The 13,865-nt window shown below is 40.8% G+C and overlaps 1 protein-coding gene across 3 annotated transcripts in view; it reads right to left on the minus strand.

The window, feature by feature from the left end:
• The window catches only part of DOCK3 (dedicator of cytokinesis 3), a 1,365,978-nt gene that overhangs the window by 357,938 nt on the left and 994,175 nt on the right, over positions 1–13,865 (minus strand). For all 3 annotated transcript variants that reach the window (XM_085625129.1, XM_085625128.1, XM_085625127.1), the window contains exons 15-16: positions 11,202–11,326; positions 324–486 (exon numbers count right to left, since the gene is read on the minus strand). In XM_085625129.1, coding sequence (XP_085481255.1) covers positions 324–486; positions 11,202–11,326 — 288 coding nt within the window. The remainder of the gene's footprint in view (positions 1–323; positions 487–11,201; positions 11,327–13,865) is intronic.

The raw sequence follows: 13,865 nt of genomic DNA on the forward strand, positions 1-13,865 counted from the left end.
TCAAATTCTGATACCAGTTTCGGAAGACATGCTTGTGCTGGCATCTATGTAAATTCACTAAACACGAACACCTCTGCGATATGTACTGAAGCCTGAGATTTGGGGAATATTTAAAGGTTCCAATAGGATGTGAGGTCAGCTTCACAATGCTCCTACATCTGCAACCATTACTGTACCGATATAAGAGCTACAGAGGAATTGGGGTACAAGCATGACCTAAATGATTGTAGCAGTGAGTAAATACGATTGTACAATTAATTCACCCCAAGAGAATGAGATGTGGAAGTCATCTCTGTCCCCTGATGGTACAATGAGGCACTTACTGGAGCAATGTCTGAACTCAAAGCGCAGGTGGGACCCACGAAACCGGTCAATAGGAATAGGAAGTTTGATTATTTCTCCCCATCGTGGGCTGTTGCTATGGTATAGCACGAAGGAGTGGAATTGGCTTCTGTTCGGCTCCCCAGAACCCAAGCTGATGCATTCCTAAAAAAGAGAGGGAATGACAGCGTAATTGAATAATTAAACATACAGAAAAGGTCCTGCTCATCAACTAAATATAGTCTCATCAGAGAAATGGGTCTGCTCCCTAGCAAAAGCAAAGAAACAAATGGAAAATATGCACTGATCAGGAGTGATGCCACTACAATAAATATTTATGTGGGCTAAACAAAAGGATGGCTTGGTGAAGGTTTCAAAAAATAATCTATCATACATATGTCAATGTTCTGATCATCATTGTGGGAATCAGTTCCAGAGAGGGACTCAATAGGATTCGGACCAAAAAAATTTAATTTGTCATTAACTGCTACAGAATGAAGCACTGGAAATTTGTAAAGATTGTTTTACACAGTGACATTCTGAAAACACGTTTCTTCTAGAATCTTAGGTCATAACCCCCTCCCCCCCCTTTAATTCATGCTCAGCTCCTCTCTTTATCATTCTTTTATCCACTCTACCATGTGGTCTGCCACATATGTGCAGCTTGAAAAGACTGTGATACAGGTATTCTTCTGTGCACTTAAGCTACTAATAGGCATAGCCCTCCTGCTTCTTTTCTTCACAAAGGTATGTAATACTTCTGGGTGTCCATCAATGCACTGGCATGCTCAGACTTTTATATCTACACAATGGACCCAGAGTACAAATTGATTTTATAGTTGCAAAGTCTGTGATTCCAATAAACAAAGGATTGCAACTGAATAGTAAGCAAAAGGGATACTTTAAGAGACAGAAAATCCCTCCAACCAAAAAAGTTGCTTTTACAACTCATTCTGAATCATGAAAGAGGGAGGACAGGGTTCCCCTTCCTTTGTGCAATTTGAAATGCAATGCATAAATGATTAAACTAAAGTAAATGTCAAACAAGGGGATCAATTACAAAAACATAGAAATACGGTAAATAAATATTTATGAGTTTAGAAACATATGACACTGGATGGAATTTACATGAAATAATCACATATCTGATATTACAGATTAATGTAAAAAAGCACTAATTGATGAAGCAGGTGTACAAGCAATAGGATGACATTCAGTTGGTATGTATTTGAGCAAGAGGTTTTAAAGTGTTCTTTTAACAACAAAACAAAATATGCACATCTATCCAGCATATTGGTTGCACATATTTCCATATTGCATTTCACTGAGATAGGAGTGTGAAATTCACGCTTAATACAAGGTACATCCCCTGAAGAGCATATCTCTGTGCTGTAGGAAATGCCCCAAAGATGAAAAATCTATGTGAAAATAGTGGAATGTATGTCGACGTTTCAGTCTCCTGTTGTACAAATATGTGAGACCGTCCTCAGGACTGAAAATAGTAGATAGTTAATGTAGAGGACCCCTGAAAAAAGGTTCATCCAATAGGAGGAAAGGAATAAGTTTAATATTCTGCTATGTATGATGTTAAAACAGAGAGAATCTTGAGATTACTCTGCCAAACTCTGTTCAATCTCAGCATGGAAGCTGGACTGAAACGCGGGAACACGAGTGAATCTGGCACTACTGCATGCTACCCTGATGTCATTCCCCTCAGCTGAAAATATTTTTAGGAGCCATTTAAGGAGAAGGGCTACTTTTTACTTTTAAGAAAGAAATGTTCACATGCATGGAATTTAAATTCAGTGTTGGATGTCTGCTGTCCCTCGTCGGACTCCCTACCTGCATTTTCATTTATATACAAGGAGACGTAAAATATCTTGTGCCTCACAAATCATAATGAACCAGAATGTTTGACCTCATTTGAATGTGCATTTTGCAATTAAACTGATTAGTACATCTGTAGCATTGCAAAATGGAGTTCAGGTGGCAAATCGTTGTGTGTACAGAAAGACAAGGGCCACGTATTTCAAGCACTATTTGCTCTGATCATATATGACCTCTGACCTATAACCTCTCGGCTGCAATCCATATTATTCTGTATAATGGGACATATCATGCTACAATGGTATTTTTAAGCTGTGTTACTGTTTTATGATCTTTACAAGAGTGTGCCTATGTTACATGTATAATGCATATGGATATATTTTCTTATTATCAGCGCATAACTCTTTATTATAAGGTATTTATGTATTTATTTATTTATTTAAAGGTTTTATATAGTGCTGGTTGGACCCAAGAGTATCAAAGCACTTTACAGGATTTGGTAATACAGAATTGCAGTATAACTTTTATACATTGAAGTAATAAAACAAGGCAAACAATGTTCATATTAAATGAGGTAAAATTAACAAAGAAACTATAAGTCTAAGACCATATCGCAGATAGTAGAAGTGGAAGAAAGCTAAGGTAAGTTAGTGGATGGGAGGGGGAGGGACAGAAAGTGTAGGGCTGCTGAGGAGGGTGAGGGGTAAGGGAGAAGACGGTGGAAGATGGTTATCTATGCAAAGAAAAGGGGGGAGGTTGTCATAAATGAAAGAGTTTGATGGGAGGGGGAAAGAGGTGAGATCACAGTAGGGGGGATCTATTCATGGTACATTACAAATATAAAGTAAGCCAGTAGACCCTTCATGTGAGTTCTCTTTAACCACAAATTCTCACACTACTCTTCTCTCACACATCATGAGAACAAATATTGCTTCTCAAACATTTTCACTTTGCGACAACTGCTACAAAATAGGATAATGCTCAATATAATGGGAAGAGAAGACCGAGCCATCCACAGAGCTGTATTTACAGTCCATATGGTATATTCCTTAGGCTTACCCAAGGATCATCTGTAATTGAGTTAACTCTGGCTATATTCTGCCTTTAGCATAAGTATGTAGCTCTCATAACTCACTTCTTATTAAGCAAGATCATTAGCTGATATTAATTAGGCTGTGTAGGGAATAAATATACAAGTATCAGGATTTTTGTTCATTCTGTAAATTTTCTTCATGTTTGATGTTGCTATTTACTAGTGACTTTGCTACCATTTTGCAACTTATTTTTTGTAATGGGCTTACGTATAATAAACAGCTCTAGCAGAAATATGCGTATATTGTGTGTGTGAAGAATGTTCGGGTTGCTTAAGTGAACTCAACAATAAACTGCTTGGTGTCTGGAAAGATTGATTCCAAGTTCCTTCTGATACATGTTTAGAGATAGCTATATAGAGTCCATCCTCTGTGTCCCTGGGGTCCATAAGCAATCCACTTTATGTGACCAAAATACTGACAGACGTCAAGTTCTCACAGGATGGTGCCCCTTGTGTTTCACTGCCTTCCTTAACATGATACGAGCATGGCTGTCACTAAGGACAGAAGTTAAAACAACATCACCAGCTTGATTGATGCTCCAAGAGGGAGAAGGAATGCTAAAGAGTGCAAGCTTCTATTGAACTAACACACTCAATTTGAAGTTCAAGCTATCTTCTTTTGCAGGTTCTCACTAACTCATACTGCTATGTTCTGCTCATTGGGAATTTCTCCCTTAATAATACGTTATTAATTATATTAGCTACATCATGGGACTGAACAGAATCTAACTCTGCTGAAAAGCCTTTTCATGCCTTTTCTGGTTGATGGTCATAATTAATATATTTTTTAAAGATCCCATGAATTAAGACATCAGCAGTGGAGCACTGATCACAAAATTGGAAGAGGAGCATTGATTAGGTAGATGGCATTAGAGCATGTATTAAGAAGTCAGTAGTAGAACATGGAGGGAGGAGGTAGAAGCATGGAATAAGAATGTGGATGTACAGCATGGACTAGTGCACTGGACTGGATGGCATCCAATGAGTCCGATGCACCTGTTCGAGGGACCACTAAGAGCTTCTGTTTTGTGATTCAAAGAGACTCACTTCGAACAGTTCCTTTGTGGCAAGGGAAGAGGAATAAATGATTTGTAGACTCAAGAAAAAAAATTGATGAAACACAAAACATTGTTTATGTGTATGCACTCCCTCCACTCACAACTAATCGTGATATGAATCGAAACTGCTTATAGGTTAGGATTAGTGCAGAAGGTGTAGAAAAATGAGACAGGAATAAAAGAAAACTGCAAACAGAAAATATTTGTAAATTGACCCTGAGTGTTTACACCTATGTGCACTATCACAATTTGCAGAGGAAATGAAAACTTTCCATTTAGAACTTAAAATGCAAATGTAACATCAAAATGTTCTTTTTGCTTTTTATCAAAACCGACAGAACATAATGGGCCCTTCCTAGGGAGAATACGCTTATTCTGGAAGAGGAACGGGTGAAATGTCCATAGCTGTTAGCAGCTTCTCTATGGCATGTAATCTGCAGGCTGTTCCTACAAGGAGAGCAGGCAGGCCTCCGGCTTGTTCATCAGAGGGAGTTTCTTTGAGGACTGAGTGGGCAGTTAACAGGTCTGAGTGGGCGAAAGGGACAGATGTGCTATAATTTTGAAGTCAGTTGCTATTTTAAATTGTTCCCAAAAGACTATAAAAGTGATTGGACAGTGGGTGGGCTTATTCCTGGAAGTGCCAGTTGGAGGTGGAAGGGTGAAGTGGCATCCATGGCTTGAGTAGGTGACTATCATGTTCTAGAACTCTCCACTTTCATTTTAAAACACTGCATAGGGAAAAACAACAGAGAACAAAAGTAATATGAGATTGGAGATCAGCCATCGCTGCTCATGAACCCGTCTGAAGTGTGGAGTGTATTAGGTTGCGGACTCTGTGTAGGTTTTCAAGCTTGTTTATTCGTAGACAGAGCCACCGACTACTCAGCTTGCCAGCCAGCCATGGAATAGCCCATTTCTGACATTCCCATGGAGATCATGACATTCCATGCTCGAGCTGGCATCCTTTAAAGGCATGGTAAACAAACACACAGGTAAAGCAAATTACAACAGAGTGCCATCTTTGGACTTGTATTCCTAGACTGCTCTGGACACTGTCTCTGGTCCTGTTATAGGTGCCTGTGATTGGGCACTACAGTCTCCTGCTGAAGACACACGCACCCTGCAAGTGACTGAAGTCCTGGGTGTTTGGGGAGTGCAGATAGGGAGAGGGGCCAGCTGTAAAAAGACTTGGGGTGCTGATGCCTGGAAGATCTTGGGTCAGAAGTCTGCAAGGATTGGATAGGAGAGTAGGTCCAGGCTACTAAAGCCAAGCTGCTGCTGCAGAAGTGAATGCAGCACTGATAGAGGCTGAAGAAACATAAAAAAGAATCCTCCACTCAAATTTGGGTGGTCAGGAGGCCCCAGAAGCTTACATCAGTGCTAAACTTATTCTCAGGGCAGCTGATGTGGGATGTCCCTCCAGGGGACAGGAGCGCAGCCATGCTAGATTCAACAACTGGCCCTTTTTACAGGTGGGGTCTACTGACACCTCATCCTCTGAATGGGAAATCTCACCCTAAACTGTGTGGCCCATGTGGAAGACGAGACTCCCAAGGCACCTAGTGTGCAGCCTGCACTCACTGCCTGCTCATGCTCCACACACGATGAATAAAGAAGCATAGGCACAGCTGCAAGTCTTTCCCATCTGCCACCTTGTGGCAGTGTGTTGGGAGGAGAGGAGAACCACAGGATCAAGCACGTGTGGGTCTGAAAAAAAAGATGCACTGGTGCCCCCAAAGGGCCGGACGCACTGAAGTTGAAGACCCACAAAGTGGTTGAAACTAAAAAAAGAAAACAAAATGGAAAGGTAAAGATTTCCAGGGAGTAGTCCCTGCTACATAAAAGACCTAGAAAAGAAAGGCCTCACTGCAAAGGAGTACCCTATTAGCCCCAGCAAGGGCTCTGGAATTTGCACATTTGCTATTGCAGGTGCCCCTGAGGGAGGAGAGCACCCAATAAGTGTTCAGAAGCGTTCCGGGAGTCACCTGGATTCACACCCACAAGACCCCTAGTAGAGAGAGACTAGTGATGCGATACATCTTGCAGCGAGAAGAATTGATGGCCTCGGAAAAGTGTGCCATATTTTAGGTGTTGAGATTGTGTGTTGCTCTGAGAATGTTCATCCTTTGGGTTTTTGGTCCTGAACAAGAACAAGAAACATTCAATTTTCTGAAATGTTCATTGTTGTTCAACTGCTCATTTTTCCGTGACGTTGAAAGAGTGTTAAAGCCAATAGGTCTGGCTTTTTGATAAAGAAGAAAATATATAATGGGTGTGGTCAACGCCACAGGCTCATGGTATCACATTTTGCACTTATTGTCATAGGTTGTAGCTCTGCCTTTAATACTGCGAATACTATATATAAAGTCAGTACACTTAACTTTTAATAACTGGACAGCTCTGTACAGGTTTGCTGTAGGCAATTATTAGGGTATTGTTGTTTAGGGCTTAGGGTTTGCTACAGTGCTTGATTTGTAAAAGAATGAGGACCTGTGACCGAAGTTCTGCTCAGAAGCACACTGCTGGTGCTACTACAGGTCAGCGCACCGCATACCAAGGCGGTGTAGTCTGGAATCCACCTGAATCCTCTGTAATCGGCTATCAGACACCCCCTGTCCCTTTACCTCATTCTTGCTTTTAACTGTTTCCTCCCTTTGAGACGGTTTTCCATCTTTTTCTTTCTTCTTCTTTCCCCTTTCGTTATTTTTCGCTCTCTTGCTCTCGGAAATGTTAGATGAGAAAAAACAAATGCCAGTCCCCAAAAATGAGTGCCGTGGGACACTCCGGCAACCACCGGCTCAAGTTAGCCACTGATGTGCTAGTGCACTGCCGGTTATATGTGTCTCAGAACTAAGGGTGAGAAAAATCTTCTAATTATTCCACCAAAATTATGCAAAATATCAGGAACGTTATGAAAAATTGGGTGTAAATTATGAGAAATCAACTTTAGAGATTCTTGAGTGAAGGTTTAACATAAGGACATATCTCCATTCAAAAGTCACTCAAGCTACCAGCTAGGGGACTGGGTTAGAAGGAAAATGTCTTGTAAAAGATTTCCTGCTAGAACCCCTACTCAGCAGCAAAAAAATAAAAATAAAAAAACCAATTACAAGATTTGACACTGGCGACATTTTCAACATTTCATGTAATCTGATCAACACAGCATTGTACGGAATACGTAGTTTAAGTGACCTTAATGGTCCCTTTCAGTTCAGTTCCAGATTACCAAATAGGCAAAGTAGGCACCGGCCTAAGGGGCCCCACTCCTTTTAGGGGCCCCGTAACAACGGATCAAAATAATATTGATTTGATCTTGAAGGAAACTTACAATCAACCTTTCTTAAATTGTTTACAATTAATTTTTAGTTCATAAGATTAATAATTGTTAATGTTGAGTTTTGTTTAATAAAATTGGTTAATAAAATTGATTTATTAAAATTATTGGTTGGTAAAATTAAAAACGTATTAGGAGTTCATTTGCATTGAGGGGGGCCGAAATTTCAGCTGCCTAGGTACCTCCACATGATTTAATCCGCCACTGTTTAAGCTTTACATTTGTGGAGGTGCTTTGATAAAATACGTTTTTAGTGACTCACAAATAGGCAAAGCATCAAATGTACTTGGCAAATAGGTACAGTGTGAGATGAGGAGGCAAGGCATGCAGTTGTATTTTGACAGGGCATCACATTTACACTGCCTTTATTGCTTTCAGTTTTACTGAACAGTGTGTGCTACTGGTGGGAGTTAAATGGATAAAAGTAAACTTTATCTGCATTTTGAATCTTCTGAGTATTATGTATTTGTATAAGAATTCACGAATTCCGGGAATCTTTGGATGTGATAAAATTTAATGATGATGTAAGGAGTTGTGGTCTTGCATTAATGAGGCTTCAGGCTCGTGTTTTCTTTTTCATAAAATTTATATTGCAATGTTTGCAATGATTGCTTAGCCCTTGTGGCAAATGAGCACAGTACAATGAAGATGAGACATGGGGGCATATTATCAAGAACGGGGTTCAAATTATCGCTGCTTTAGCAGCAGGAAACTGGCGCTAAAGCGGCGATAATGGGGTTGATAATAAGCCCTTGATAATTCCAATAGAAGCCCATGTTCTGGTGTGACCCAAACTGGTTCAAATGGTTTAAGTCTGGTGGAGAAAGGAAACTGGGTGGATAAAACAAGGGTTTTGAGTTTTGTCAGAAAGTCAGGAGTTAGGAGATCAGTTTCCGGCGCAGGGTGGAATCAAAAGAGGAAAAAGGCTGTCTTCTTGTATTCACTTTCCTTCCACTGCAGGTCTACATACCAGTAGCTCTTCACTGATGATTTGTATGGAGCAAGAGGAGAGATCTGCTAAATAAGGAAGGGGCCTGCCTAAAGTAAAGAGAGATACCACTCCAGAGAATGGACTCAAAAGAATAAAACAGCTGTCTTTTTGTCTTCCCTTTCCTTCCTCTGTGGATCTCCAGTACCTTTGTCTTTTTTTTGATACGTGACCGGTGTGTAGCCATAGGACGGTTCTTCTGTCGGATAGTCTAGATCGTTGGTGTGGATGGCTTTGAGGGAGATGTAGAATGGCTTGATTGTTCTACATGCTTGGAAGCAGGGTTCTTCTTGGAAGCGGAGGTTGTGGACCTCCTTGAGTGGTGGGTGAGGTGGCTGTATTTGAATTAACCGGTGATGACTGATGTAATGGAGAATTAAACAGGAAGTTTCAAGATATATAGTACATAACTAGTAATCCTGCAGAGAATGAGTCGTGCAAATATTGAAAGACTGTGCCATCATTGGTTTGTACTGCGATACAAGAATCGCGAACTCTAGAAAACGTGTCTTGTAGATAGTAATAAGAAATCTTTGTGAGACAGAATGCAAGAATTGTCATACAAATGTAATGCAATGCAAGGATGGTGTTTGTAGGAAACAATACAGTACAATCACTTAAGCACTGTGGCCTAATGTTTCCTCAATCAAGTATATTTGTGTAGCATAATATTCACCCTAATATGTTTCTTGGTGCTAGAAAGATACACTTATTGAATCAAAGATTTATTGATTGAAGAAAAAAATGTTTAGGGTCTTTCTTAATTGAATTATAGAAGGTTGACTGCAAAGATCCATGTGAAATGATTTCAGCCAAAACCCAGCAGGGACCGTGATTCCTATGTCAGTCAGTCTATTCTGTTACTTTTATAAATATGTCTTTTTGTGAAATATGCTTAACTGTTCATCAACTTAATATGCAGTAGAATACTACAAGCCCTCACCGCGTAAAGCATTAATACCATCTATTTAAGTTATATGCTTAGGGAACGGTCGCTTGTGCTGTCCACTCTATTGATTCTGTGCAGCACTTGAGTTTGAACAGAAATATCAGATAGCTGGGAGGAGACTTTTTTTAGTTTCACAAACCTACACAGGAATTTGTAGCTCTGCCCATATTGAAGTCTCACAGACAAATAAAGTTTTCGATAGTCTCAAAGAGTATTAGTGATGAGTAGTTGCTAGGGCCAGATGCAACAAATTAATATTAATTATACAGGTTCCTTTTTGCAACCCCCTGTGCCAGGCTCCAAAGAAATACAGGGACGGTAACTCCTGTCAGTTGCATTTCTAATCAGGATTTTGTTAAAGCAGCACATGTTCCTTAAAGAAACCAGTATGGCCTTAAAAAAAGCTTCCTGTTGGGGAAAACATCGGGAAGAGTTGGCAGTTGTCACTAACCATGATTTACTAAGGGAAGGTGTCCACAAACCACACCTTTGATATTCCCCTTTGCAAATCAGTTACCACCAAACACATAAAAGTTGATGGGAGGAAAGCTTGCAATAAGTCTAACCACTGGCAAACGCTTTGAGTAGCATTCCAACCCAACTTTCTTTTGCTCACCATGGCACCTCAGTTTGGACCCAGCCATATGAAAACTGGTTTTGACCCAGCTCCAATAGGAACAGTCCAGCCTGAATTGCCAGGCCAGGTCATGTCTGAACAGGACACAAACAAACTAAGGGTGGTTTTGCCCTGATTGGGGTGCCTAAGTCAGATGTAGCTTGGTTCTAGTGGCACAGTGAGCATGGGACCCACGTTTGGGCATATGATGGACTGGGAAGTGGCCAGAGTATTTACCAGTGGCTGAGATTAATTCAAGTATCCCATCCATCAAATTTTCATACTTCAAATCAGTTACCACACACTTTGTGGTGTTGGCAAGTGATAAATAGTTTGTGACCACAACTATGGTCTCAAACAATTGATACATTTAAAAGTGAATCATAATTCGGAGTGAATACCTCTTTCAAGGGCATTTCTAACTGTGATTTTGTATTGGTTTGTAAATCCATTTTGCGAGTCAGAAATACAAAATGGATTTAATATATACCAAAAAGCCATTTTACAGTGGGAAACTGTGATTTTGGAAATCACAGAGTTTTTGATCACACAATGGCTTTGTACCTCTGGCGCATAGCGTAATACTGTAGGAATGTGGTGAGCTTTTTCAGTAATATGCAAAGAAATCCATAATACCATGTGCTAATGTGTTGAAGATATTCGTGGCTTTCCGAGCAATGAAGTGGAGGTATGTCTTCATCAGAGGAGTCAATAAATTATAAGAATTATGCCATATCTCTTAGTGTAATAATGTCAAAAGTGGTGTTGAGTAAAAGTGGGGGACAGGAGTGGAGATCTCTGAATACTGGAACAAAGGAATGGCTTTCTTTTACAGTGGTAAATTGTGAGAGTGATGACTTCCCGCTTCTAATTATGTGGGAGAACAATCTCTTAGAGAAATGAGGTAAAAGAGTGATTTTTCGCTCTTAGATCATAACTGGAAATTAATTGATCAGAAGTCTCATGCGGTGATCCCTTGAAATATGGGGAAGAGTAATGCTGTCTGTGTTCTTACCTTCAGGATCTCACCATCTGCATACAGAACATACATGGTGACCTCAATGTTCTTCTGGACACTTTTTCCTCCCCGCTCAAAATCACCCCGCTCCAAAGTGAGGTACAAGTCGTTACGGATGTCACCTGGGGTGAGAGACACAAAACACAATTACAAATGCATTTCTGGAGCTACACCATAATAAACTGTGCTCCAACAAAATCACTTGGTGATGTGTGCAAATGATGAATATAGGGTCAAACACCCGAGAGGGATAGCAGAAGATAGAAATATAATTCTTCAAGAGGAACCTCAGATACCATTTTGTCATGGAGTCCTTGTGTCCAACCTCCCCTGGACATTGATTCACCAAACTGCAAAGGGTAGCGAAAGTGAGATCAGCCACCCTTGATATGAAAACAGCACAGAGTTGGACAGTTATCCCACCTTTTAACCCTTAGAAGTTTCTTATTTGCTGCAGAGAGTCTAGGCAAAGGGCATCAAATGGAAAACACAGAAAGTAAAGAGGGGTCTTTGAGTCCTCTTTAATTTCAGTTTCTTCCACTTGAAGGGTCAGGAGACCATTACCAGGAGTACCAAAGCATGGGGCGAGGGATAGGTCTATTATTCCTGGCTACCCTAGTTGATCTTCATGCAGTTACCATCAAGTCATTATTTTCTGTTATAAATTGAGAGGAGATATTCAGCTTTGTAAAAACCTTCAATACTGGACAGGGAGCATAAATCACTGTCCATGCATTCTTAAACAAGGGCTCCTGTTCTTGACTTGATAGAGTGGGACTTTTTACAAGTTCATCATACCCGCTCATGTTACTCTCACATAATATACAGATCGGGCATGGCAATGACATGGCATCTTGGAAATGGATATTCTGGCTCAATTAGAATAGAAGATCCTACATGCATAAACTATGCATCTTCATCCTAAGCCAGAGCAGAAAGGGTAATGTTGATGTAAAAGGAAAAGATAGTCCTGAAAAGGAAAAAAAAACAGGAACATTTTCTATTTGAGAGGATATGAGTTAGGCAACTAAAGATTCTTGGGAGTTACTCAGGAAGTTCATTCAGTTGTTTTGACAGCTCAGGTGATCGCGCAACTCCAAGATTCGGGAGACTGAAGCTCAGTTTTATTAACTCATCAATTTTTATTCATCTCCAGAGGAATTCAAAAGGTACCAGTGAGTCAAATACCAAAAACTGTGGGCAAAGGAGTGATAAAATAATTTAGCTCAAGCATCTGATCTTCTTGTCCTGCATTGTTGAGAAGCAGCCGCCGGAGTGGGGAAAGAGCATACATAAACTTAAAATGATTGACCCAAACATATTTATGTGCCATACCTAAAAGCATAGGTGATCCTTTATTGTCCAGTACAAAGACTATGTGCTAATACTCTCTGGGGCAAATAACATTTGGGCGTATTACGCTCTGAATTTTTGCACCAGATTTTTTACACTTTTACAAAGTTTTTAGCAATAACAGGATTAAACAAGTTGTTTCACTATCTTCCATGTGTTTTACTGCATTTCATACTAGAACTATGAGTGTGAAAGGCTATGTTGTGGAGTTAGCGCTGAGGACTATGTCAGAATAATGTTATACAAGCATTGCTGAAGTTAGTACATCGCTTTTTCTGACAGTGTTGATGCATCCATCTATTCAGTCACTCTTTCATCCATCCATGTTCCCAGTCACTCAGAATCCTTACACTCAGTCTCTTATTTTTGCATGTATGTGTCCATTCATCTACCCATTGACTCATACTTGTGACACCCACTTGCCCATCGAGGGTCCCACACAAAAAACTCACAAGCCAATGAAGCAGCACTTTCAGCTGCAAGTCAGACCTTCTAAATATAAAAGTCGTTTAGGAGGTGTGTGAGAGTGTTGCGGGAAAATGTGACAACTAATCCGTTGGGACAGGATAGTCTAGCCTGTGTGGGGTGTGAGAGCGCCGTCATTAGAGTTAAGAACAGTGGTGCTGCATCCATTAGGGCACTGGGGCATTGCCCCACAAGCCGCCCGTGCCCGCAGCCCCCTAGGCGTCTCTGAACTGAACTAAACTCTCAGTCTCAAGTATCCCTGCTAAGCCAATCCTGGCGCTGCTGGAGTAACGCCAGGATTGGCTGAGAGGGGTTGCCAGCAGTGACGCAGCTATTCCTGTAGGTGCCAACGGGACCCCGGAGCAGAGGCGTTGCAGACCCGTGCGGTCAGGTAAGTTTTTTATTTTAAAACTCCCCCAGCCCCCACCCCGTGCGATCCCCCCGCCCCCACGAGTATTGTGAGCCGTGACTGACTGAGATTGGATTATTCTCAAGGGTTATCAACATCAAACTAGCCCGTAGCCCATTGGTATTCATGGTGTCATTTGAGTGGGGGGTTCATTTATGCTGGTGAGTTGCCTTGATGATGTATGCAGGTGCGTGTGTGCATCCCCCTACAGGCTCATTCTAGAAATTTCTGGTGTAATGTGGGATTCCTTTTAGGTGCGCACGCTCCCTCGATTTGTGTGATCCCATCTCCTGTGCTTCATTCTCCCTTTAACACTGACTGTGTGCTTGCTCAGACAAAAACGCTTTCCTCCACACATTTATATATCTGTTTTCCACTTTTTCTCGTTATAAGCGTTGATTTTTGGTTCTGAGGCTTATAAAGAATTATTTGTC

The sequence above is a fragment of the Triturus cristatus genome, chromosome 9, assembly GCF_964204655.1.
Source record: "Triturus cristatus chromosome 9, aTriCri1.1, whole genome shotgun sequence".
NCBI classification, from domain to species: Eukaryota; Metazoa; Chordata; class Amphibia; order Caudata; family Salamandridae; genus Triturus; species Triturus cristatus.